This window comes from Aplidium turbinatum, chromosome 14 (genome assembly GCF_918807975.1).
Source record: "Aplidium turbinatum chromosome 14, kaAplTurb1.1, whole genome shotgun sequence".
Classification (NCBI taxonomy): domain Eukaryota; kingdom Metazoa; phylum Chordata; class Ascidiacea; order Aplousobranchia; family Polyclinidae; genus Aplidium; species Aplidium turbinatum.
The window spans coordinates 1,718,311-1,743,891 of NC_137485.1; the positions used below are offsets into that span (position 1 = coordinate 1,718,311).

The 25,581-nt window shown below is 37.2% G+C and overlaps 1 protein-coding gene across 1 annotated transcript; it reads left to right on the forward strand.

Annotated features, from left to right (window-relative positions):
* Positions 1 to 538: 538 nt before the first annotated feature.
* On the forward strand, positions 539 to 22,690 carry LOC145783598 (uncharacterized). The gene is given in 13 exon segments (XM_082595493.1): positions 539 to 1,811; positions 2,943 to 3,125; positions 3,315 to 3,416; positions 4,351 to 5,583; positions 6,731 to 6,898; positions 6,901 to 7,177; positions 8,110 to 8,718; positions 8,842 to 9,311; positions 15,994 to 17,236; positions 18,785 to 19,018; positions 19,326 to 19,724; positions 21,746 to 21,935; positions 22,559 to 22,690. Coding segments are annotated over 13 exon segments (6,513 nt in total).
* The last annotated feature ends 2,891 nt before the right edge of the window (positions 22,691 to 25,581 follow it).

Sequence of the window (25,581 nt, forward strand, 5' to 3'; positions counted from 1 at the left end):
TTTTCTATGCATTTGTCCATGGCAATCACATTGTGATCAACTCTGTGTCTCCATTTTGCTTCAAAGAAGCCTCATCTCTATCCCGAAATATCAAGGTCACACTTGTCTGCAGTGATTTCTCCACCTCTCTGTCGTTGGTATCTTCAATAATCCAATCACAATGCGATCAACTGTGATCTTAAATGTTTCTGTTTTATCGACACAACATATTTTCAAAAGTAATGAAAAGTTGGTCAAATATGTTAAAAGTAACCGTTTGTCTTATGGTCACTATTAAGTATAAGTTTGGCAGTTTAATCAGCAAAACGATTTGATAATGGATTGTATACAGTATAATCAAGTAAAATGGTTGAAAAGTTTTAGAATTTCTGGAAGGTTTAGAATTTCTTATTAAAAGTTTTGTTTTATGTACTTTCTTTGCAATCCTTAAGTTTTTTGATTGAATGCTTGCTCTGTTTTCTTGAGAGTAATTTTTAATATTTTCATTTTCAGATTTGTGTTTTTTTTTCAAAATAACAAATTAACTAAATAGTTCATCATGCCTGTGAATCAATCTTTTCGTCATTCAAACCTCGAAGAAATCTTCAGTGAAGCGCGGGATGACAGAATCCTTGAAGTGTTACTGCAATTTCGCCATGATGTCATGAAAGAGATCTTCGAAATCAAAGATGCTTTGAAGGAATCGTTAATGGGGAGATCTGAATTTCTGTGTCAAAGTGATCCTCCAAAGTCATCACTTTGTAAAGAAGCAGGGAAGAAACAGTTAATGGATAATCAAGTTAGACAGAACTTGAATGAATCTTCCGATATAGATGACAGTTTTTCATCGATTGTTAAACATGGTGAACTTGATGAAAATAGTGGACATGGTGAAAATGCTGATGTTAAGAGTGGCAACGATCGTGAAGAGATGAACCTAAAAGATAACCAAGTATTCTATGAACAGAAGTTAATGAACTCTCTTGATGAAGGTTACGATTTGTTGACGGTTGAATCTCTGAAACAGAACTCTGATCATTCATTGGACACCTTACCAAAAGTTGATTCTCATTGTGGCACTACAATCGTACCATTTGCCCCTGTGTGCAACACAGAGGTAAGAGCGGGTGAGAGCCAAAACGTTGCTCAAACAAGGCCACAATTAAATGAAGACCAGATATCTTATGATCCTGAGACTAAAATTGCTGAAACGTCAGATAGTGCATTTGTTTCAGGAATCGCAGCTGCCAATAACAGATCTACCGCAAGTAGTTCTGCTATGCCTAACTGCTTTGACTCTTGTGTTGTTGAAGATGAATTTTGCCTCACTTCCAGTTCATCAAACGATCTATTCCCTTTTCAAATTCATTCCACTTTCACTTATGCATCAGAACTAAATCACACAATTAGCACAGACTCTACGAAAACTTCTACCAAGCGAAAAGACAGCATTGTGACCTCTAGTAATGTAAGTCGGAAATCAGGTACCTCAAAGCGTCAACAAAAAGTCGTGACGTGCACGATATGTCATAAGAAATTGACTATGAATAATTTTCATCCTCATTTACGAACACACACAGGTGAGAAACCTTATCAGTGTAAATATTGCAACAAACAATTTACCACCTCATCCACTTTAACCGAACACAGAAAAATCCACACAGGTGAGAAACCTTTTGAGTGCAAGTATTGCAACAAACAATTTACCGCCTCATCTGCCTTACACCAACACAGAAAAATTCACACTGGTGTGAGGCCACATAAATGTTCCCATTGTGGTAAAAGATTTATTCGAAGATCACATCTAAAATCACACTACAAAACTCACGAATGAAGAAGTTTTTTGTGCACAAATCATTAACCACTTTGGTGACGTACCTTGCTTGACCTCGTCATGCAATGGTTCTTTATGGCTTTGCTATCCTGTAATGCTCTGGTGCTTCATAACCGAATATTAGACTCGTCAAGATTTTGTTACTGTTGTTATCCATAGTTATCTTTGCTTTTTTAACAAAATCTTTCCAAAATCCTTGTAATTAGTCAATTATCTTTTTTTCCATCAAGCTTTGATTTACGTGTTTTGTCGCTTCTACCTTTTTCTAGACCCCTGCTTTGTTATAACAAGTAGTACATTTATTTTTCTTTGATGGTCGTGATAAGATAAGATTAAATAATGTTCTAAAGGCGTGATAAGATTAAATACTGTTCTAAAGTTATTTGTTAATTTTGTTTTTGTAACGTTTAAACTCTTTGATTAGGGTATGAAACTATTGTCATGTAACGGTTCAACAAACAAAAACTTATGTGTTTTTCAAGTAAGTAATGTGCAAAAACAAGATTGTTTTAAAGCAGAAAAATTTAATGTTTGTTTGATGTTATTGACTTTGTTAAATATGTTGATTGTTAATACTTTTATTTTTGTTTTGAATTTTTTTTAAAGTGACTTTATATATGTGTTCGTTTTTCTAGGCTGCTTAATTATTTCTGTGTAGTTATTTTCTAGGTTACGCTAGTTATATTATAAGAAACTTTCTGAGTGCCTTATCATGTCTATGGTTCAATCTTCCCATCACCCGATTTTCAAAGGAATACTTGATGAATCACAGGATGACAGAATCTTTGCAGCTTTGGCACAGTGTCGCAATGAAGTCATGGAAGAGATATTCTAAATCAAAAAAGTTTTGAAAGAATCTTTATTGCAAAATGCAGAGTCACTTTGCATGATCAATTCTCCATAAGCGTCAGGTGCTAACGATTTCCTTAATAAGGAATTTACTACTTACATCAAACAAACCTTTTTCGCTTAAATTTCAATCTGCTTAGTCTCTAAGCAAAATCGATCCCCCACAGGTATCAGTTACTAAAGACTTTATAAAAGAAGAAATTACCATCGTTACTTCAAACGAACCATTTCCACTTCATTTTCAAACTGTTCTCCCATCACGAAAAAGTAATTTGTTTAGCGCAGATGCTGCGCAAGCCTATAAAACCGAAACGTATAGCACCGTCAAATGTGCGAGTCCACACAAGAGAAAAACCGTATGCGTGCAGGTATTGCGATAAGCGGTTTTCCACTACGTCCAACATGAAAATCCACACAAGGATACACACTGGTGAAAAGCCTTTCAAGTGTTCTGCGGCAAAAGGTTCACGCAACTGGCTGGTCTCAAGGCTCATGCCAAAACTCACGCATTACAGAATCGATTAATAATCCAGATATATGGTCAAAGATGGTTTTGCCACGGTATGCTAGTAGGGCGTCTTTGAATATCGCAAACCTTTCAAACCCGGCAAAACTTGGCTTGTTTACATTGATGATGTTGTAATTTTCAAAGTTCGCGCAAACCCATTCTATTTCCTCATTGGCCAAGGAGTTTGCAAGCGTCCAGTTCAATCTTTCATGGACGAACGTGGCAAGGTCATGCTTCCTGTTTTGGGTAGACCCAGCTAGTGAGTAATGTGAAATTGTAGCTTGTCTGCAGAAGTGCAGTGGGTTTCCTGGAGGAGGATGACATGAGCTCGATTCGTGTAAGCTAGCTGCTCGATAACATCAATCTTGCTGAATGTGATGCCCTTAGAGTTCAGCTGTAAGATGGTGGGATGACGGTACTTGTCGGCAGTGGGACTGCCGCGCTCTGAAAAGAGCGGTTCTCGTAGGTTCTTGTGCTGAGCGTTCCGGGTCGAGGTTCGGTTTTGACAGTCTTCGTTTCGCATTTTTATGATGCTACTTACAGTGGGGACCGTGTGAAGGTGACTGTTATTCCTCCCACTGAATTAAGAAAGTTACTGAATTTTCTATGTTTTTGTCCATGGCAATCACATTGTGATCAACTCTGTCTTTCCATTTTGCTTCAAAGAAGCCTCATCTCTATCCCGAAACATCAAGGTCACACTTGTCTGCAGTGATTTCTCCACCTCTCTGTCGTTGGCATCTTCAATTTTCCAATTTCTTTCCAATCACAATGCGATCAACTGTAATCTTCACAGTTTCTGTTTTATCGACACAACATGTTTTCAAAAATTAATGAAATGTTGGCCAAATATGTTAAAAGTAACCGTTTATCTTACGGTCACTATTAAAGTATAAGTTTGGCAGTAATTAACAAAACGATTTGATAATAGATTGTATACAGTATAAATAAGTAAAATGGTTGAACCTGGAAGTTTTAGAATTTCTTCTTAAAAGTTTTGAAGTTTTGTTGGTCTATTTTCTTTGCAATACTTGATTTTTTCGATTGAATGCTTGCTTTGTTTTCTTGAGAGTAATTTTCAATATTTTTATTATCAGATTTGTGTTTTTTCAAAACAAAAAATTAGCTGAATAGTTTATCATGCCTGTGAATCAATCTTTTCGTCATTCAAACCTCGAAGAAATCTTCAGTGAAGCGCGAGATGACAGAATCCTTGAAGTGTTACTGCAATTTCGCCATGATGCCATGAAAGAGATCTACGAAATCAAAGAAGCTCTGAAGGAATCTTTGATGGGGAGATCTGAGTTTCTGTGTCAAGTTGATCCTCCAAAGACATCAATTTGTAAAGAAGGACAAAGGAAACAGTTAATGGATAATCAAATTCCTTATGGTCAGAACTTGAATGAATCTTCTGATGAAGATGACAGTTTTTCTTCGATTGTTAAATATGGTGAACTTGATGAAAATAGTGGACATGGTGAAAATGCTGAAAATGCTGATGTTAAGAGTAGCAACGATCGTGAAGAGATGAACCTAAAACATAACCAAGTATTCTATGAACAGAAGTTAATGAACTCTCTTGATGAAGGTTACGATTTGTTGACGGTTGAATCTCTGAAACAGATTTCTGGTCATTCATTGGATACCTTACCGAAAGTTGATTCTCATTGTGGCACTACAATTGTACCATTTGTCCCTGTGTGCAACACAGAGGTAGGAGTGGGTGAGAGCCAAAACGTTGCTCAAACAAAGCCACAATTGAATGAAGACCAGATATCTTTTGATCCTGAGACTAAAATTGCTGAAACGTCTGATAGTGCATTTGTTTCAGGAATCGTAGCTGCCAATAACAGATCTACTGCAAGTAGTTCTGCTATGCCTGACTGCTTTGACTCTTGTGTTGTTAAAGATGAATTTTGCCTCACTTCCAGTTCATCAAACGATCCATTCCCTTTTCAAATTCATTCCACTTTCACTTATGCATCAGAACTAAATCACACAATTAGCACAGACTCTACGAAAACTTCTACCAAGCGAAAAGACAGCATTGTGACCTCTAGTAATGTAAGTCGGAAATCAGGTACCTCAAAGCGTCAACAAAAAGTCGTGACGTGCACGATATGTCATAAGAAATTGACTATGAATAATTTTCATCCTCATTTACGAACACACACAGGTGAGAAACCTTATCAGTGTAAATATTGCAACAAACAATTTACCACCTCATCCACTTTAACCGAACACAGAAGAATCCACACTGGTGAGAAACCTTTTGAGTGCAAGTATTGCAACAAACAATTTACCGCCTCATCTGCCTTACACCAACACAGAAAAATTCACACTGGTGTGAGGCCACATAAATGTTCCCATTGTGGTACAAGATTTATTCGAAGATCACATCTAAAATCACACTACAAAACTCACGAATGAGGAAGTTTTTTGTGCACAAATCATTAACCACTTTGGTGACGTACCTTGCTTGACTTCGTCATGCAATGGTTCTTTATGGCTTTGCTATCCTGTAATGCTCTGGTGCTTCGTAACCGAATATTAGACTCGTCAAGATTTTGTTACTGTTGTTATCCATAGTTATCTTTGCTTTTTTAACAAAATCTTCCCAAAATCCTTGTAATTAGTCAATTATCTTTTTTTCCATCAAGCTTTAACTTACGTGTTTTGTCGCTTCTACCTTTTTCCAGACCCCTGCTTTGTTATAACAAGTAGTACATTTATTTTTCTTTGATGGTCGTGATAAGATAAGATTAAATAATGTTCTAAAGGCGTGATAAGATTAAATACTGTTCTAAAGTTATTTGTTAATTTTGTTTTTGTAACGTTTAAACTCTTTGATTAGGGTATGAAACTATTGTCATGTAACGGTTCAACAAACAAAAACTTATGTGTTTTTCAAGTCAGTAATGTGCAGAAACAAGATTGTTTTAAAGCAGAAAAAATTAATGTTTGTTTGATGTTATTGACTTTGTTAAATATGTTGATTGTTAATACTTTTATTTTTGTTTTAAATTTTTTTTAAAGTGATTTTATGTATGTGTTCGTTTTTCTAGGCTGCTTAATTATTTCTGTGTAGTTATTTTCTAGGTTACGCTAGTTATATTATAAGAAACTTTCTGAGTGCCTTATCATGTGTATGGTTCAATCTTCCCATCACCCGATTTTCAAAGGAATACTTGATGAATCACAGGATGACAGAATCTTTGCAGCTTTGGCACAGTGTCGCAATGAAGTCATGGAAGAGATCTTCTAAATCAAAAAAGTTTTGAAAGAATTTTTATTGCAAAATTCAGAGTCACTTTGCATGATCAATTCTCCATAAGCGTCAGGTGCTAACGATTTCCTTAATAAGGAATTTACTACTTACATCAAACAAACCTTTTTCGCTTAAATTTCAATCTGCTTAGTCTCTGAAGCAAAATTGATCCTCCACAGGTATCAGTTACTAAAGACTTTATAAAAGAAGAAATTACCATCGTTACTTCAAACGAACCATTTCCACTTCATTTTCAAACTGTTCTCCCATCACGAAAAAGTAATTTGTTTAGCGCAGATGCTGCGCAAGCCTATAAAACCGAAACGTATAGCACCGTCAAATGTACGAGTCCACACAAGAGAAAAACCGTATGCGTGCAGGTATTGCGATAAGCGGTTTTCCACTACGTCCAACATGAAAATCCACACAAGGATACACACTGGTGAAAAGCCTTTCAAGTCTTCTGCGGCAAAAGGTTCACGCAACTGGCTGGTCTCAAGGCTCATGCCAAGACTCACGCATTACAGAATCGATTAATAACCCAGGGCGTCTTTGAATGCTGCAAACCTTTCAAACCCGGCAAAACTTGGCTTGTTTACATTGATGATGTTGTAATTTTCAAAGTTCGCGCAAACCCATTCTATTTCCTCATTGGCCAAGGAGTTTGCAAGCGTCCAGTTCAATCTTTCATGGACGAACGTGGCAAGGTCATGCTTCCTGTTTTGGGTAGACCCAGCTAGTGAGTAGTGTGAAGTTGTAGCTTGTCTGCAGAAGTGCAGTGGGTTTCCTGGAGGAGGATGACAAGAGCTCGATTCGTGTAAGCTAGCTGCTCGATAACATCAATCTTGCTGAATGTGATGCCCTTAGAGTTCAGCTTTAAGATGGTGGGATGACGGTACTTGTCGGCAGTGGGACTGCCGCGCTCTGAAAAGAGCGGTTCTCGTGGGGTCTTGTGCTGAGCGTTCCGGGTCGAGGTTCGGTTTTGACAGTCTTCGTTTCGCATTTTTATGATGCTACTTACAGTGGGGACCGTGTGAAGGTGACTGTTATTCCACCCACTGAATTAAGAAAGTTACTGAATTTTCTATGTTTTTGTCCATGGCAATCACATTGTGATCAACTCTGTCTTTCCATTTTGCTTCAAAGAAGCCTCATCTCTATCCCGAAACATCAAGGTCACACTTGTCTGCAGTGATTTCTCCACCTCTCTGTCGTTGGCATCTTCAATCTTCCAATTTTTTTTCCAATCACAATGCGATCAACTGTAATCTTCACAGTTTCTGTTTTATCGACACAACATGTTTTCAAAAATTAATGAAAAGTTGGCCAAATATGTTAAAAGTAACCGTTTATCTTACGGTCACTATTAAAGTATAAGTTTGGCAGTAATTAACAAAACGATTTGATAATAGATTGTATACAGTATAAATAAGTAAAATGGTTGAACCTGGAAGTTTTAGAATTTCTTCTTAAAAGTTTTGAAGTTTTGTTGGTCTATTTTCTTTGCAATACTTGATTTTTTCGATTGAATGCTTGCTTTGTTTTCTTGAGAGTAATTTTCAATATTTTTATTATCAGATTTGTGTTTTTTCAAAACAAAAAATTAGCTGAATAGTTTATCATGCCTGTGAATCAATCTTTTCGTCATTCAAACCTCGAAGAAATCTTCAGTGAAGCGCGAGATGACAGAATCCTTGAAGTGTTACTGCAATTTCGCCATGATGCCATGAAAGAGATCTACGAAATCAAAGAAGCTCTGAAGGAATCTTTGATGGGGAGATCTGAGTTTCTGTGTCAAGTTGATCCTCCAAAGACATCAATTTGTAAAGAAGGACAAAGGAAACAGTTAATGGATAATCAAATTCCCTATGGTCAGAACTTGAATGAATCTTCTGATGAAGATGACAGTTTTTCTTCGATTGTTAAATATGGTGAACTTGATGAAAATAGTGGACATGGTGAAAATGCTGATGTTAAGAGTAGCAACGATCGTGAAGAGATGAACCTAAAAGATAACCAAGTATTCTATAAACAGAACTTAATGAACTCTCTTGATGAAGATAACGATATGTTGATGGTTGAATCTCTGAAACAGATTTCTGGTCATTCATTGGATACCTTACCGAAAGTTGATTCTCATTGTGGCACTACAATCGTACCATTTGTCCCTGTGTGCAACACAGAGGTAGGAGTGGGTGAGAGCCAAAACGTTGCTCAAACAAGACCACAATTGAATGAAGACCAGATATCTTTTGATCCTGAGACTAAAATTTCTGAAACGTCTGATAGTGCATTTGTTTCAGGAATCGTAGCTGCAAATGACAGATCTATCGCAAGTAGTTCTGCTATGCCTGACTGCTTTGACTCTTGTGTTGTTAAAGATGAATTTTGATTCACTTCCAGTTCATCAAACGATCCATTCCCTTTTCAAGTTCATTCCACTTTCACTTATGCATCAGAACTAAATCACACAATTAGCACAGGCTCTACAACAACCTCTACCAAGCGAAAAGACAGCATTGTGACCTCTAGTAATGTAAGTCGGAAATCAAGTCCATCAAAGCGTCAACTAAAACTTGTGACGTGCACGGTATGTCATAAGAAAATGACTAAGAATAATCTTAATCCTCACTTACGAACACACACAGGTGAGAAACCTTTTAAGTGCGAATATTGCAACAAACAATTTACCAGGTTATTCTCTTTAACCCAACACAGAAGACTCCACACTGGTGAGAAACCTTATAAGTGCCAATATTGCAACAAACAATTTACCCATTCATCTGGCTTAACCAAACATAGAAAAATCCACACTGGTTTAAGGCCATTTAAATGTTCTCATTGTGATAAAAGATTTATTCGAAGTGGACATCTACAATCACACTACAAAACTCACGAATGAGGAAATTTTTTGTGACCAAATCATTAACCACTTTGGTGACGTACCTTGCTTTATTTCGTCATGCATGGTTTCTTTATCACTTTGCTATCCTTGAATGTTCTGATGCATCATAACCGAATATTAGACTGGCCAAGATTTTGTTACTGTTTTTATCCATAGTTCTCTTTGTATTTTTAACATGAAAACTGTGAAAGCATGAAACATGATTCTGAAGCAGTGGTTCTTAGCGTAAGGGACACCAACCACTTTTCATGGCACGTGCAATGCATGGATTTTCATATGCGGTCTGCTAGTTGTTTGATGTACATATGTTTTTGTATTTAATGTGGCGTCAAAATGTTTTTGAGCTAAACCAACTTTTGTGAAAATTGGAAATCATTAGTGTAGCAGGTAGGGCTGTATACAGATTGAACGTTTGGTTGTGCTTGGTCTACAATTTGGTTTTGATATAGCTAAAGAATTTAGCGCTAGTACTCATCGCATTATTGCCACCAAACCTTAGTATAGTATCAACACTTTGCTATAGAGTGTGCCCTCAAGTTAAAGTGCGTCTGACAGGTAAATAAATTCGGTAAATTTACCTAAGATACCAAAAAGATGACACTAACAAACTTTCCTGACCCGCAAATCGTAAAAAATATCAACAAGCTACTAAGTTACATGCTTGCAAACTTTCGTTGACATCGGCGAATCTGGCACTCATTCAATTGCGAAAATAAAAACGGCAACACCGCTGTGACGTCACCGTAAGCGGGAAGGATACATTCTTTCTCTGTGGTGACTTGGTAAACTATAGTACGTCTACTGCAAAACGTGAATGTGTGCGGCTCTGTTTGTCTAACGCATGTGCAAATTAAGAATTACCGAAATGAAAAAGTGAACTTATCATTACTATCAGGTTTCCATTAAATAGGTTGAGTTTATTTTTATCCAACAGCATCTCAATTCAATTGAAATTGCAGTTTCGTAGAGCTACAATTTTGATACTTTTTTGTTTGTTCTATTCTGGCTATAGCCATTTGCAGTGTAACAATAGTATCTCACAAACAGTAGCCTTAATTTATGGTTGAGGCAATGCCTACAAATTGCTGTTTATGTGTCAGTGACAAAGACCGTGTGCTTTCTTTTCACGCTTTCCCACAAAACAAGGTGCTGAGAAGAAAATGGTCAAAGTTTTCTTCAAGTGTTCGAAAGTAGGATGGGCCATACAAAACTAGTCGTATTATGTTCTCTTCACTTCACTGAAGATGATTTTATTAATACCACTCAAGTAAAAATGGGCTTGAGCGAACTTTACATTTTGAAAAAATCTGCCATACCATCTATAAAAGTAAAGATGCAGCCAGTTGCTGATGATGATTCCAGCACTTCTAAACAACAACGTTTACAAAAACGTACCCTTGCACAGGTAAAGTAGGCTTTTACATGTGTACACTCTGCTATGTAGGCTACGTAACTGTATAACTAAGATTTTGTTAACACTGGCAACTTGCATTGCGCAAAGCTCACTGCTTGCAGTTTGATGCTCTCGGAAGCAACAATCGGATTGTGCTGCCGTCATGCATTGTTTGGTGAATCCGAAACAATTTTCTAGATCCAGATGTCCGTTACACCGGATTTCAATGGCCAACTGAAGGCACATTATGAGAGAGAGAGAGAGAAGTTTTATTTATTTTTGAATAGTGATGATGAATTAAATATGAATGATGATTCTTAAATGTCTTCATTTTTCACTTCAAGTATATTTTAGGTTTTGTAGGAACGTATCCAGTACAGTTTTATTAAACTGCAAAAAACAATAAATCTTTGAAAAAGCAACCGCTTGTACCAACTCCGACCAAACTTTGATCCACCAATTACATCTAGGAAGCGTTTGTTTCATCCGTCGTTAACGACGCCCACTTCGGATGACGTAATACCACCAAAGTCGTCCCAGAGCAGTGAAATATGGAGTTTCGCCTGTGGTGGCGCTGCGGAACAGTCGTTTGATATAAATTACGCCCTAACCAGTTGAGCTACGAGGTTAAGATTAAAAAGTTCGCTAAGCATAATTCTGCGTTAGCAAATGCTTAAAAAAGTTACTATACTTAGATCCAACCTGTCAGGGGCACTTTAATTATCCATATGCCGACTTCGGTAATCGTTGTTGCGACCTTTGCCCTTTTCACGTTCTAGGCCATTTATCTTGTTATTAACCTACATGTCTCAACTCAGAATCTTGAATAGCTAACAGTGCTAGATTTCAAATTCCTTAATGTGAAACTACATTTTCTGCTGCAGTTGCTCCCAATCAGGAACAGGTTGGGAATTGAAGACTTGGGCTACGATAAGAAATTTGGTGTAATCTTCCCAAAATCCTTGTAATTAGTCAATTATCTTTTTTTCGATCAAGCTTTAACTTTCATGTTTTGTTGCTTCTACCTTTTTCCAGACCCCTGTTTTTTTATAACAGATAGTGCATTTTTTTTGCATTGATGGTCGGAAATAAAACTGAAACATAAATTTCTAGAGTCAAACTTGCATACATGTACCGTGATTCATGAATCAAGGGGATATGTTGCGCTTATTCAAAACGTGTGATCAACTGATCATTGCTAAACAAAGGCGTGATAAGATTAAATACTGTTTTAAAGTTATTAGTTAATTTTGTTTTTGTAACGTTTAAACACTTTGATGAGGGTATGAAACTATTGCCATGTAACGGTTCAACAAACAAAAACTTAATTGTTTTTCAAGTAAGTCATGTGCAGAAACAAGATTGTTTTAAAGCAGAAAAAATTAATGTTTGTTTGATGTTATTGACTTTGTTGAATGTGGTGATATTTTCTATTTTTGTTTTAAAGTTTTTTGTAAGTGATTTTATTTATGTATTCGTTTTTCTAGGCTGTTTAATTATTTCTGTTTAGTTATTTTCAAGATTACAGTAGTTATAAAAAAATTCTGAGTGCTTTACCATGTCTATGGTTCAATCTTCTCATTACCCGATTTTCAAAGGAATACTTGATGAATCACAGGATGACAGAATCTTTGCAGCTTTGGCACAGTTTCGCAGTGAAGTCATGGAAGAGATATTCTAAATCAAAAAAGTTTTGAAAGAATCTTTATTGCAAAATTCAGAGTCACTTTGCATGATCAATTCTCCATAAGCGTCAGTTGCTGACGATTTCCCCCTTTCAGTGCCACGCTTTTTTTGATGAATATTTCAGGATTTAACTTGAGCAAAGGCTTTGATTTTGAACTGCTGTATTTTGAGCACCGTAACTGCTAGAAAAAAAATCAAAACATGAAACTTGTTGCATTTTCAACAGTCTTTTACAGTATGTTTACAAATTTTGTGTATTTTCTTTTTAGAGTGCCTTAAATTACTAAAATTTTTGACAAACTACAAAAATTCTGCGTTTTTTTGACTTTTTTTCGCTTCCGTTCAGATATCTGAACAAAAAAATTCAAACTGCGATAAACTTCACCGGTAGATGTCAGGCACGTACTACGCTTGTCGCACAAAGGTTGTCACGGAGATATTGACGCATTTTGCGAAGAAAGAACTGGATAGACCTCACTTTACACAAAAAATGACCGTTTTTTGTAAATAATTGATAATTGCAGAAAAAATTTAAATACAAACCTAATAATTTTTTTCAACTTTTAGACAATACAAGTCTTCCTCTTTCTAAAACAGTCAGATTCATGCAGTTTTGCAAACAAAAAGACCAGATTTATCTATTTATCAAATGACCAGTGCGGTCCAGGGATGACCGCGTGTATACGCGTGGTCGGCACTGGTAGTGTAAAGAATGTGCTACTTACATCAAACAAACCTTTTTCGCTTAAATTTCAATCTGCTTAGTCTCTAAGCAAAATCGATCCTCCACAGGTATCAGTTACTAAAGACATTATAAAGGAAGAAATTACCATCGTTACTTCAAACGAACCATTTCCACTTCATTTTCAAACTGTTCTCCCATCACAAAAAAGTAATTTGTTTAGCTCAGATACTGCGCAAGCCTATAAAACCGAAACGTATAGCACCGTCAAATGTACGAGTCCACACAAGAGAAAAACCGTATGCGTGCAGGTATTGCGATCAGCGGTTTTCCACTACGTCCAACATGAAAATCCACACAAGGATACACACTGGTGAAAAGCCTTTCAAGTGTTCTGCGTCAAAAGGTTCACGCAACTGGCTGGTCTCAAGGCTCATGCCAAGACTCACGCATTACAGAATCGATTAATAACCCAGGTATATGGTCAAAGATGGTTTTGTTGCGGTATGCTAGCAAGGCGTCTTTGAATATCGCAAACTTTTCAAACCCAGCTGAGCAGTGTTGCCAAATGAAATATGTTAAGTTTGTTTTCCTGGAGGAGGATGACAAGAGCTCAGTTCTTATAAGCGAGCTGCTCGATCACATCAATCTTGCTGGATGTGATGCCTGCAGAGTTCAGCTGTAAGATGGGGACCGCATGAAGGTGACTGTTTTTCCCCCACTGAATTAAGAAAGTTACTGAATTTTCTATGCTTTTGTCCATGGAAATCACATTGTGATCAACTCTGCCTCTCCATTTTGCTTCAAAGAAGCCTCATCTCTATCCCGAAACATCAAGGTCACACTTGTCTGCAGTGATTTCTCCACCTCTCTGTCGTTGGCATCTTCAATCTTCCAATTTTTTTTCCAATCACAATGCGATCAACTGTGATCTTAACAGTTTCCGTTTTATCGACACAACATGTTTTCAAAAAATAATGAAAAGTTGGCCAAATATGTTAAAAGTAACCGTTTGTCTTATGGTCACTATTAAAGTATAAGTTTGACAGTAATCAGCAAAACGATTTGATAATTATCTTCTCTTCTTCAACAGATTGATCATGTTTGATCAGCTGTGATCTCCCTTATGAACTGCCTCCATTTTGTTCTGTCTTTTGTTTTTATTAGTGCTTCCGGCATGTTTTTTATTCCTGTAATTTGCTTGATATTGTCAAAATATTTCATTTTTTGTCGTCCTTTTGTTCGTTTGCCTTGCACCATCCCAGTTAACATTGAATTTTCCAACGAGTTGCTTCTTGCAATGTGTCTGAAATATCTCAATTTTCTAAGGTTAATGTTGTTTATCAGACTCCATTTATCGTTTATTTGTTGGGAAACAAATTCATTTGTTTTTCTTTCCATCCAGCTGATACGTAATAGCCTTCTGTGACACCACATTTCAAAACTTTTTAACTTTTTAATGTCACGTTTTTTGCATGTCCAAATTTCACATCCATATGTGGCAATTGGGAAAACGAGAGTTCGCAGCACTCTTAATTTTGTGTTTTTACCAATTGACCTCTGTTTCCACACCGTTGTAAGTGAGGTCACAGCTGTTTTTGCCATAGCTGTAGCAATTCGCCTTCTAATTTCCATAGCATAGCAATTCGTAGCATAGCATAGCAACATAATTGCCATAGCAATTCGCCTTCTAATTTTCGTGCTATCATGATAAGTGTCAGTTATGACACTGCCAAGATAGCAGAAATTACTTACACTTTCAACAACATTACCACCAATGTATAAGCTTGGACAAATTTCATCTTTTTCCTGATGGCCATCACTTTTGTTTTTGTGGATGTAATTGCAAACCATATTCTTCACTTCTTGACTTGATCCTATTCAAAAGTTCTTGCAGTTCCGTTACACTTCCACCGACCAACACTATGTCGTCAGCATATCGAAAGTTGGTTACCACTTTTCCTCCAATCTTCACTGAGCCATCAAAATTCTCCAAAACTTTTCTCATTATGTGTTCAGTATAAAGATTGAAAAGATATGGTGACAATATGCATCCCTGTCTGACACCTTTTCCAATGGAAAACCACTCGGTGAGGCCACTTCCAGTTCTTACTGCTGCTTTTTGAGCAGTATACAGGGTTCGGATTAAATTGATCAGATGTGTAGGAAAGCCATAACCTTTCAGAATTGTCCACAATTGTTGGTGCTTCACTGAATCAAAAGCCTTTCGATAGTCTAGAAAACATAAATGAGTTGAAAGGTTCCGTTCTCTTCGTTTCTCTATCAGCATTTTAAGATTGAATATTGCGTCTTTTGTTCCTTTGCGGGGTCTATAACCAGCCTGTTCAGGAGCTAATTCGTGTTCAATTTTGTTTTCTAGTCTTTTTTTAATTATTGTTAACATTACCTTGCTGGCATGACTAATCAAAGCAATTGTTCGGTTGTTGCTGCATTCCGTTATATCGCCTTTTTTTGGTAATGGGACAAATATTGACTTTACCCAATCATCTGGCCAAATGTTGGTTTCCCATATTCTGATACAAAGTTTATGAATTGTTCTCACTGCATTTTCTCCAATATATTTCAATAGTTCGATGGGTATATCATCAGATCCGGGACTTTTTTTGTTTTTAATAGTGTTTAAAGCATTGACTTAATGCTTTTGACTAATTATAGATTGACTAATTATAGATTATATATAATCAAGTAAAATGGTTGAACCTGGAAGTTTTAGAATTTCTTATTAAAAGTTTTGTGTATTTTCTTTGCAATCTTTGATTTTTTCGATTGAATGCTTGCTCGTGTTCTTGAGAGTAATTTTTAATATTTTTATTTTCAGATTTGTGTTTTTTCAAAATAACAAATTAGCTGAATAGTTTATCATGCCAGTGGATCAATTTTTTCGTCATCCAAACCTCGAAGATATCTTCATTGAAGCGCGAGATGACAGAATCCTTGAAGTGTTACTGCAATTTCGCCATGATGTCATGAAAGAGATCTACGAAATCAAAGAAGCTCTGAAGGAATCTTTGATGGAGAGATCTGAATTTCTGTGTCATATTGATCCTCCAAAGACATCAATTTGTAAAGAAGGACGAAAGAAACAGTTAATGGATAATCAAATTCCCTATGGACAGAACTTGAATAAATCTTTCGACAAAAATGATAATTTTTCATCGATTGTTCAATGTGGTAAACTTGATGAAAATAGTGAACATGGTGAAAATGCTGATATTAAGAGTAGCAACGATCGTGAAGAGATGAGCCTAAAAGATAACCAAGTATTCTATGAACAGAGGTTAATGAACTCACTTGATGAAGATTACGATTTGTTGATGGTTGAATCTCTGAAACAGATTTCTGGTCATTCATTGGATACCTTACCGAAAGTTGATTCTCATTGTGGCACTACAATAGTACCATTTGTCCCTGTGTGCAACACAGAGGTAGGAGCGGGCGAGAGCCAAAACGTTGCTCAAACAAGGCCACAATTGAATGAAGACCAGATATCGTTTGAACCTGGGACTAAAATTGCTGAAACGTCTGATAGTGCATTTGTTTCAGGAATCGTAGCTGCCAATAACAGTTCTACCGCAAGTAGTTCTGCTATGCCTGACTGCTTTGACTCTTGTGTTGTTAAAGATGAATTTTGCCTCACTTCCAGTTCATCAAACGAGCCATTCCCTTTTCAAGTTCATTCCACTTTCACTTATGCATCAGAACTAAATCACACGCTTAGCACAGGCTCTACAAAAACTTCTACCAAGCGAAAAGACAGCATTGTGACCTCCAGTAATGTAACTCGGAGTTCTGGTACATCTAAGCGTCAACAAAAAGTCGTGACGTGCACGATATGTCATAAGAAGTTGACTATGAATAATCTTCATCCTCATTTACGAACACACACTGGTGAGAAACCTTATAAGTGCGAATATTGCAACAAACAATTTACCACCTCATCCACTTTAACCGCACACAGAAGGATCCACACTGGTGAGAAACCATTTAAGTGCAAAAATTGCAACAAACAATTTACCCATTCATCTACCTTAAACAAACATAGAAAAATCCACACTGGTGTAAAGCCATACAAATGTTCCCATTGTGATAAAAGATTTATGCAAAGAGCACATCTACAATCACACTACAAAACTCACGAATGATGAAGTTTTTTGTGACCAAATCGTTAACCACTTTGGTGACGTACCTTGCTTTATTGCGTCATGCATGGGTTCTTCATCACTTTGCTATCCTTTAATGCTCTGATGCGTCATAACCGAATATTAGACTGGCAAGATTATGTTACTGTTTTTATCCATAGTTCTCTTTGTATTTTTAACATGAAAACTGTGAAAGCATGAGACATGATTCTGAAGCAGTGGTTCTTAGCGTAAGGGACACCAACCAATTTTCATGGCGCGTGTAATGCATTGATTTTTATGTGCTGTTTTCTAGTTGTTTGATGTACATATGTTTTTATATTTGATGTGGCGTCAAAACTTTTTTTTAGCTAAACCTTTTTTTGTGAAAATCCGAAATCATTAGTATATCAGGTAGGGCTGCATACAGATGGAACTTTTGGTTGCACTTGGTCTGCAATTTGGTTTTGATATAGCTGAACAATTTAGCGCTAGTACTCATCGCATTATTTGCCACAAAACCTTTGTATCAACACTTTGCAATAGAGAGTGCCCTCAAGTTAATTGTCAATATGCCGACTTCAGTATTCGTTGTTGCGACCTTTGCCCTTTTCACGTTCTAGGTCAATTATCTTGTTATTTACCTACATGTCTCAACTCAGGATCTTGAATAGCTAGCAGTGCTAGATTTAAAATATTTTAATTTTCTGCTGCAGTTGCTAACATTCAGGAATAGGTTGGGAATTGAAGACGTGGGCTACGCTAAGAAATTTGGTGTAATCTTCCCAAAATCCTTGTAATTAGTCAATTATCTTTTTTTCAATCAAGCTTTAACTTTTGTGTTTTGTCGCTTCTACCTTTTTCCAGACCCCTACTTTTTTATAACAAGTGTTACATTTTTTTTTGCCTTGATGGTCGGAAATAAAACTAAAACTGAAAGTTCTAGAGTCTAACTTGCATACCTACCGTGATTCATGAATCAAGGTAATATGCTTATTCAAACTTTGGGGGCGCAAAACGTGTGATCATTGCTAAGGAAAGGCGTGATAAGATTAAATACTGTTCTCAAGTTATTACTTAGTTAATTTTGTTTTTGTAACGTTCAAACACTTTGATGAGGGTATGAAACTATTGTCATGTAACGGTTCCTTCAACAAACAATCACTTATATGTTTTTCAAGTAAGTCATGTGCAGAAACAAAATTGTTTTAAAGCAGAAAAATTTAATGTTTGTTTGATGTTATTGACTTTGTTAAATGTAAGCGTTCTTATAACTTTGTAAATTTGTTTTTGTATGTTATTTGCTCTGAGGATGGGCATTGTCATGGTACGCGAAATGTCAGTGAAGCAATAAATAAACTTGTTTATCGTTGCTTTTACGTTCACTTTTATCAGATGAACGTTGCACACTTTGTGCAATCTGTTTTCTGTGCACTGGTTCATTGACACCATGGACTTTGTTTAATTTGTGTCTTCTCATGAGTCTTTTTTTTTCTATAAATTTTTGTCTAGATAACTCAACAAATTGATCATGTCTGTAGTTCAACCTTCTCCGTTCTCATCTTCAAAGGAATGTTTGATGAATCGCATAATGACAGAATCCTTGAAGCGTTGGCACAGTTTCGCAATGATGTCATGAAAGAGATCTTCCAAATTAAAGAAGCTCTGAAGGAATCCTTGATCGGAATATCTGAGTCACTTTATCAGGTTGATACTCCTAAGACATCAATTCCTAAATGCAATTCTGGAGAAGATAGACAGAGCTTGAGTCAATCGTTTGTCAAAGATGATAATTTTGTAACACTCGATTCACTCAAACATAATACTGACTTTCCAATGGACGTTTCTACAATAAGTGACTTTCATTTTGACAAAACGAACTCATCGTTTGGCTCGATATGCAGCACGGACATGGAACAAACAAAGCCCAACATTTTGTTCAAACAACGTCACAATCAAACAAACCTCCAATTGCATCTGCACCAAAGACAAAAATTACCCAAACACCCAGCTATAAAGTTGTCTCAACTACCTCACCTTTGAGTAGCAAGATAATCATCAACAATCCTTTCGCTGAGGAAGTTCAAATCAAGGGAATCAGTTTGAATTTTGCGTTTTTTCAAGTTCTCAATCACAAACTAACACAAACAATCACAAAAGTTTTATTAAAGAAGAAATTTCTTCTGCTTCTTTAAACGATCCATTTCCGCTTTATTTTCAATCCGCTCTGCCGTCAGGAAAAGATCATCCACTTAATGCATATGCCACGTGCTTCGCCAACACAGGGACAAACGCAAAGGCAACTTTCAGTAACCAAACGCCAACATCAAATTTACCTAAAGGTTTTAGGAAAAAGATGCTTGTCCCTTGTAAAGTATGTGACAAGATGATAACAGACACCAACATGAAGATCCATATGCGAGTGCACACTGGTGAGAGACCATACAAGTGCGAATATTGTGGTAAGCGTTTTCTCGCCTCGTACACTTTGACAGTTCACAGAAGGACTCACATTGGAGAAAGGCCTTACAAATGTCCGCAGTGTGACAAAGCATATACCAACCGTTGGGGCCTCAAAATGCATTCAAGGACTCACACAGTCACACCTGTCTAATTTAACTTCAAGACAACGCATGTAATGGAATCAAGAACACATCCCATGAAATCAGCTTCGTGAAGATTAGTGTTTAAGAGTGTTTAATTGATTTGATTTTATTTAATATGGCATAGTTCTGCTTTAGCAATCTTAAAGCTTCAAAATTGAAAACAGAATTTTTCGAATGATGTGAGGCAAGACACCTTTCTCCAAAGTTGGAAGTGATGTCTGGAGAAAGTCGACGGATGTTGAAGAGTTTTTGTGTGGACATCGTCTGGGATGGGTCTTGAACGAATAGATGAGAACAATTTAACATAGCGTGTTTGGAATAAGGTTTAATGGGAAAAATGAGAAAAGGATGACCTATGAAAACATGAGAAGACACAGTGAAGGATGATCTGACAAACAGGAACTTAAAAATTGAAGACGCCAACAATAGAGAGAAATGCAGGAGTCGCTGTAGATAACTGGTCGACCCTGATGCTTCTTGATAAAGACCAGGCTGCTTTAAAGGATTATGGAGAGAGAAAACCTAAGTGTTGAAATTTAGAACTCTTGTTGTTTTTTGGAAGACATGAAAACCATTGATTTCAAAAGATTTCTGTCGTATATTTTATGTTTTGTGTCAGAACTGCATAAAAATTGAAACAGGTCTTCGCATTGCGCATGTCTGATTTCCTATTCTTTCAATAAACATCACATTATGGCAATGCAGCCAACATCATGACATATGTGATGATATTAGAAATATGTTTGTTTCAACGGTATTTGTGTTTCATTGTGAATTAAACCGATTGCTAGTTTTGCTGGCGCATTTCAATAATATTGCAATAACAATAACGACGTGTGTGACTTATATAGCGCTGAAATGCAATAGGCACCTGTTTCGTTCTGTGCTTTACAAAGTTGGCAGTGTCAACTGGATTCATTGGAAAAGAGAAACTATTTATTTAATTTGCATTTATTTTTTGCTAATAATTTTTTTTATTGTCCATTCTTCGTTTTACAGGTTTTTGTTTTTATAAAATAGCAAAGTTGCAGAAGGTTTCATGATGTCTGTGATTCAACCCTGTGATCACCCCGCCCCAAGAAAAATCATTGATGAATCGCGTGATGACAGAATCCTTGAAGCGTTGGAGCAGTTTCGCGATGACGTCATGAAAGAGATCTTCCAAATCAAAGAAGCTTTAAGGGAGTCCCTGATCGCTGGATCTGAGTCATTTTGTCAGGTTGATCTTCCAAAGACGTTGATTTCTAAACGTAGTGACCCTGAGAGTCAGAGAGGTTATGGAAAGATGAGTCGAATGAATAAGCAAGAGGCATGTGAACAGCGCTTCAACAGATCTTTTGACAAACAACTTGACTCTATGATGTTGGATTCTTTAGAGCACATTTCTAGTCAATCAATGGATCACCCAAGTTCAGTTGGTTCTCATTGTCATGAAACAAACTCATCGATTGTCTCTGTATGCCCCACAGGCGTTCGAACAAGCGAGAGCCATGGTTTTGTTCAAACAATATCACAATCAGATGCCATTGTGATGCCTTTGAACATAAAAGCAGAAAATTCTAATTGCGACTTCTCACCATTGTTTGAGGCAATTACCGACAGACCCTCCTCGAGTAATTCTATTCTTCGCGACGACTTTGAATCTTGTTCCAAACTTCAGGATCAAGCCGATTTTATAAAAGAAGAACTTTGTTCCACTTCATTGAATGATCCATATCCGTCTCAATCATCGCTCTCTCACGCCTATGAAAAAAGTGATTTGTTCATTGCATATTCGAAAAATAACAATACTATGAAAACAGACAGCACTATGATTTATAGTGGCACGACCCCGAGATCTGGTCCATCAGGAAGATATAAAATTGTCACTTGCAAAGTTTGCCACCGACGAATGAGCAATACCCACTTGAAAGTCCATATGCGAGTCCACACAGGGGAGAAACCTTATAAGTGCGAGTACTGTGCTAAACAATTTTCTGTCTCGTCCAATTTGACTGTACACAGAAGAATGCACACTGGTGAAAAGCCATACAAATGTCCACAATGTGACATTGGATTTTCTAAACTGCGACACTTTAAATCGCATGTAAGAACCCACCAATCATGTACAGCTTCCACAGATGGCAGGTAGTTACGATCACTTTTGTTGAGAAATCACGTGTTCATTTTTGCAGCTATTTGGCCTATGTGGTGTGGTGATAAGTTGGATGATGCGACAAAAACTGGCTGCTCTCTGGTAGCTTTTCAATATTGTCCATGACATATCACCATTACGTGATATCATTGATAATATCACCATATCATTGATTGATTCTTCGTCTTTCGTTGACGCAATCCACCCCATTAATTCAGTGGCCGAGTGGTTTCGCCTTTAACTCTGATGCTGTTCGATCTGAGATTGATCTGTCAATCTCGGTGACCGGGCCTGGGCGTATTGAGTGGCGTAGCGGTCAGTGGAGTGGTGCCTCACTCTACCGGCCCGCGTTCGATACTCGGTGCGTCACGGGAGCCCCACCTCTCAAAGCCTCTAGAAGTATGCGAAATTGCCAAGAATAGTTTTTCAGAGGCTTTGTCAGTTTGAAGATGAAGATTCAAAACCAAAATCATGAGGTCAAACTGTGCTGTCATGACGTCAAACTGTGCTGTCATGAGGTGATTTATCTCCATGAAATCCACAATCTCATTGGTCTAACACTGTGTGTTATTTAGGAAGAAACTTCCACTCAGCCAGAAGGACAAGGGCAACACCACAATGACATATTCGGTTCGAAGAATAAACTCGACTATGACTTAAAATATTATTTTATTGATGTGAAAATAGAGTGCTGGAAACATTATTAGCCATTTTTGAAAAAGAGCATTTTTTCATTTTTTTAATACAAAGTCTACACAAACTGGTAGTTATTAAATGCTCATTAAATGATTACTGCTGTGATCATTTAATGAGCATTTAATAACCATAAGTTAAACAAAAAAATGATAAACGAAAAGTGCTCTATTTTCAAAAATGGCTAATAACAGTTTGCCAGCACCGTAAGTGTTTGCGCCAACGAGGCATTGCAGTGAACGCGCTATTCTTGTCTTTTAAACAAATCAGGGATCCAATTGCTCTTTAAACTGTTTCAAGTACCACGAATCGTGCTTTTTATTGGACGATTCAAAATTTTATATTTTTAGACTTTAGAAGTTTAACTATATGATTTTTGATTATCATTGTCCAATGTCCATAGTAACTCGACCACATCATCAATAATCATCATCGGTTGGTATGCTGTCGGTATGCTTGAATTAACCGACAGTTGGCGTATTGTACAAGGTCGCTAACCCTCCGTTTTCAAAACAAGTGATGTTGGAATACTTGTGTTTTAGTAAAATTTAACTTTCATAATGCAAAGCTCTTCGACTTGCCATGCATGTCTCTTTTGAGTGTCCTGACCATGTAGTGCAGGAGTGTCCAAAGTTGTAGAGCCACGGGCCGCACCTTGCTATGCGCGAGTCTTGGCGAGCCTCATTAATTTTTTCACTCATTTTGTCCTTGAAATTCGGCCTAAGCTTTAAGATTGCATATTGTACGGTAACCAATCACGAGACGCTTTTGGATAGGCTACAGGCTACTTCAAGACAACGAAACTCTTCGCTTTATTGGTCTAAAATTGTACTTTTATATTGGAAAGTCAGTTCAGTTGTTTTTATTTCTGACCATCAAAGCAAAAACAATACACGTCAACATAGCAAAAGTCGAGAAAAAGGTAGAAACGACAAAACACCAACGTTGTCCTTGTCGTAGTTACTGTTTATTTGTCGCTGTCCTTGTTAAAGTCGTATACCTTGTCCACAACAACTAAGTTTTCTTCATCATAACTTAGGCTCAGCGGTAAAACAGGCTGACGTTAGTTTTATTGAGATTTATTGCTTAGCCTGTCGCGAGAAAGCGAAGTTTCTAAAATAAAAACAGTTTTATTCAATGTTTTAAATTTTGTTATCGCGCATGTACCTAGTGCCATAGGCGTCGAAATAGGGTGGGCCGGGTGGGCGACGCCCACCCTGCCGTGAAACGAGGGTGGGCAAAATATGTTTCGCCCACCCTGTTTTCATGACACTTATGAAGTGTTCGTTACAATTATTTCCGTCTTTCTTAAACGCTGGATTATCCAACCAACTGCAGCGCAACTTCTTGTTTTACGCTATGTCTCTCGCTAAGTATCCGACAGAACAAAGCAATTCCGCAACAACGCTGCGTGGAAAAAAAGGGGTACTCACTGCACTGTTGTTGTTACGGCAACTGCCACAGCTGGCAATTCATGGTGAGAGAAAGCCACGTTTGGTCTTTTCTCCGAATGGTCTCACTTTCGTTACGTCACAATCAAACTTGAGTTCCCGGTCAGCGTAAGGAAATGTGAATATGACATCATAATGAACATGACAATAAAATAACCGATACAAACTAAAGACGTAGGCCTACTGAAACAATCGCTTTTTTAGTTTAGCAGCGCTCATAAGATCGCAAGATGCAAGAAAGAAAACATCCAACCTATTAAAGTCATACTAAAGGAAAAACCTGACTTGGCGATTTTCCACGTTCTTTGTGTTTAACATGCTACCATAAAACAATTTTGAAAAAAATTTGGCCCCATTGCGGTCTGACCACCATTGCGCGCGTGCTTTTGTCAGAGGTTTCAAAACCGGAATGGGCTTGAGCAGCGAAGCGTGCGATCATACAGACTACGTCACAAGCGACTAGCAATCAGCTGATCGGGCAAGAGTTTTTACTGCGTGAGTTTCAAATGGCAGATCTTGTTCTTCAAACAGTAAATCAGCTTCTTTTACATAGATTCAACATATTCAGGCGTTCAATCAATGAAAATGTAAAAATACAAGTTTTTGAAGGCAAACTCCACAAAGGCATGTGAAACAATTTCAGCTAGGCAATTCAGAAGGCGTGGAGTAATCAGCATTTTTTACATGGATTCAACGTTTCCAGGCCTTGAATCAATGTGAAAATTCTTGGAACGCAACACGTTTGAACTTTCCAACCCAACGCGGGAAAACACTTTTGATAATGCTACTGGAGTCGCTTGTGACGTAATTCTCGAGCAGTTTTTCCACTTCTTGGTCATTTTGCAAAAAATAGAAAATAAATTAAACACTGGACTTTGCGCCTTGCCAGCGCCATTGAAAACAATTTTTTTCAGTAATTTTTTATGAAATGTATTCTTGAGTGTTCAGTTTACGCATTTTAATGCTTAATTCCCGTTTGAAAATTTCATTTAGTATGCCTTTAAAGCTTAATTGCTGCAGCGACACTAAACGCAGTCTTTGAGAGAAAGACTAACCACACTCTTCGAAATTACGGTCGGCAATTGCCGAGGTGATTGTAAGGACCACAAGATTACAAGAAAAAACTAATTTTCTTACACTACACCAGACTAGGATGTTGATTCAATTTTACTATTGCTGGATGTTTTATTTGAGTTACTTCCTACTTCGCCGGCGTTTAGACACGTGCCCAGCTGGGAGAATCTTTTATAGAAATATCACCCTATTTGCATTGATTTAACTCCAGTAGACGTCAAATTATTGTAAGCATCTACTCCTTGTTGCGCCTTGCTTTCCGTTATCTCGTCCAGCTGATACAGCATCTGATGATACCGATTCTGACTAGTTCATCACACAGACTTTGTGTTGCTTGCAGTGTCCCAATTGTGCCGAAATTATGTTGGCTTATAAGCTTA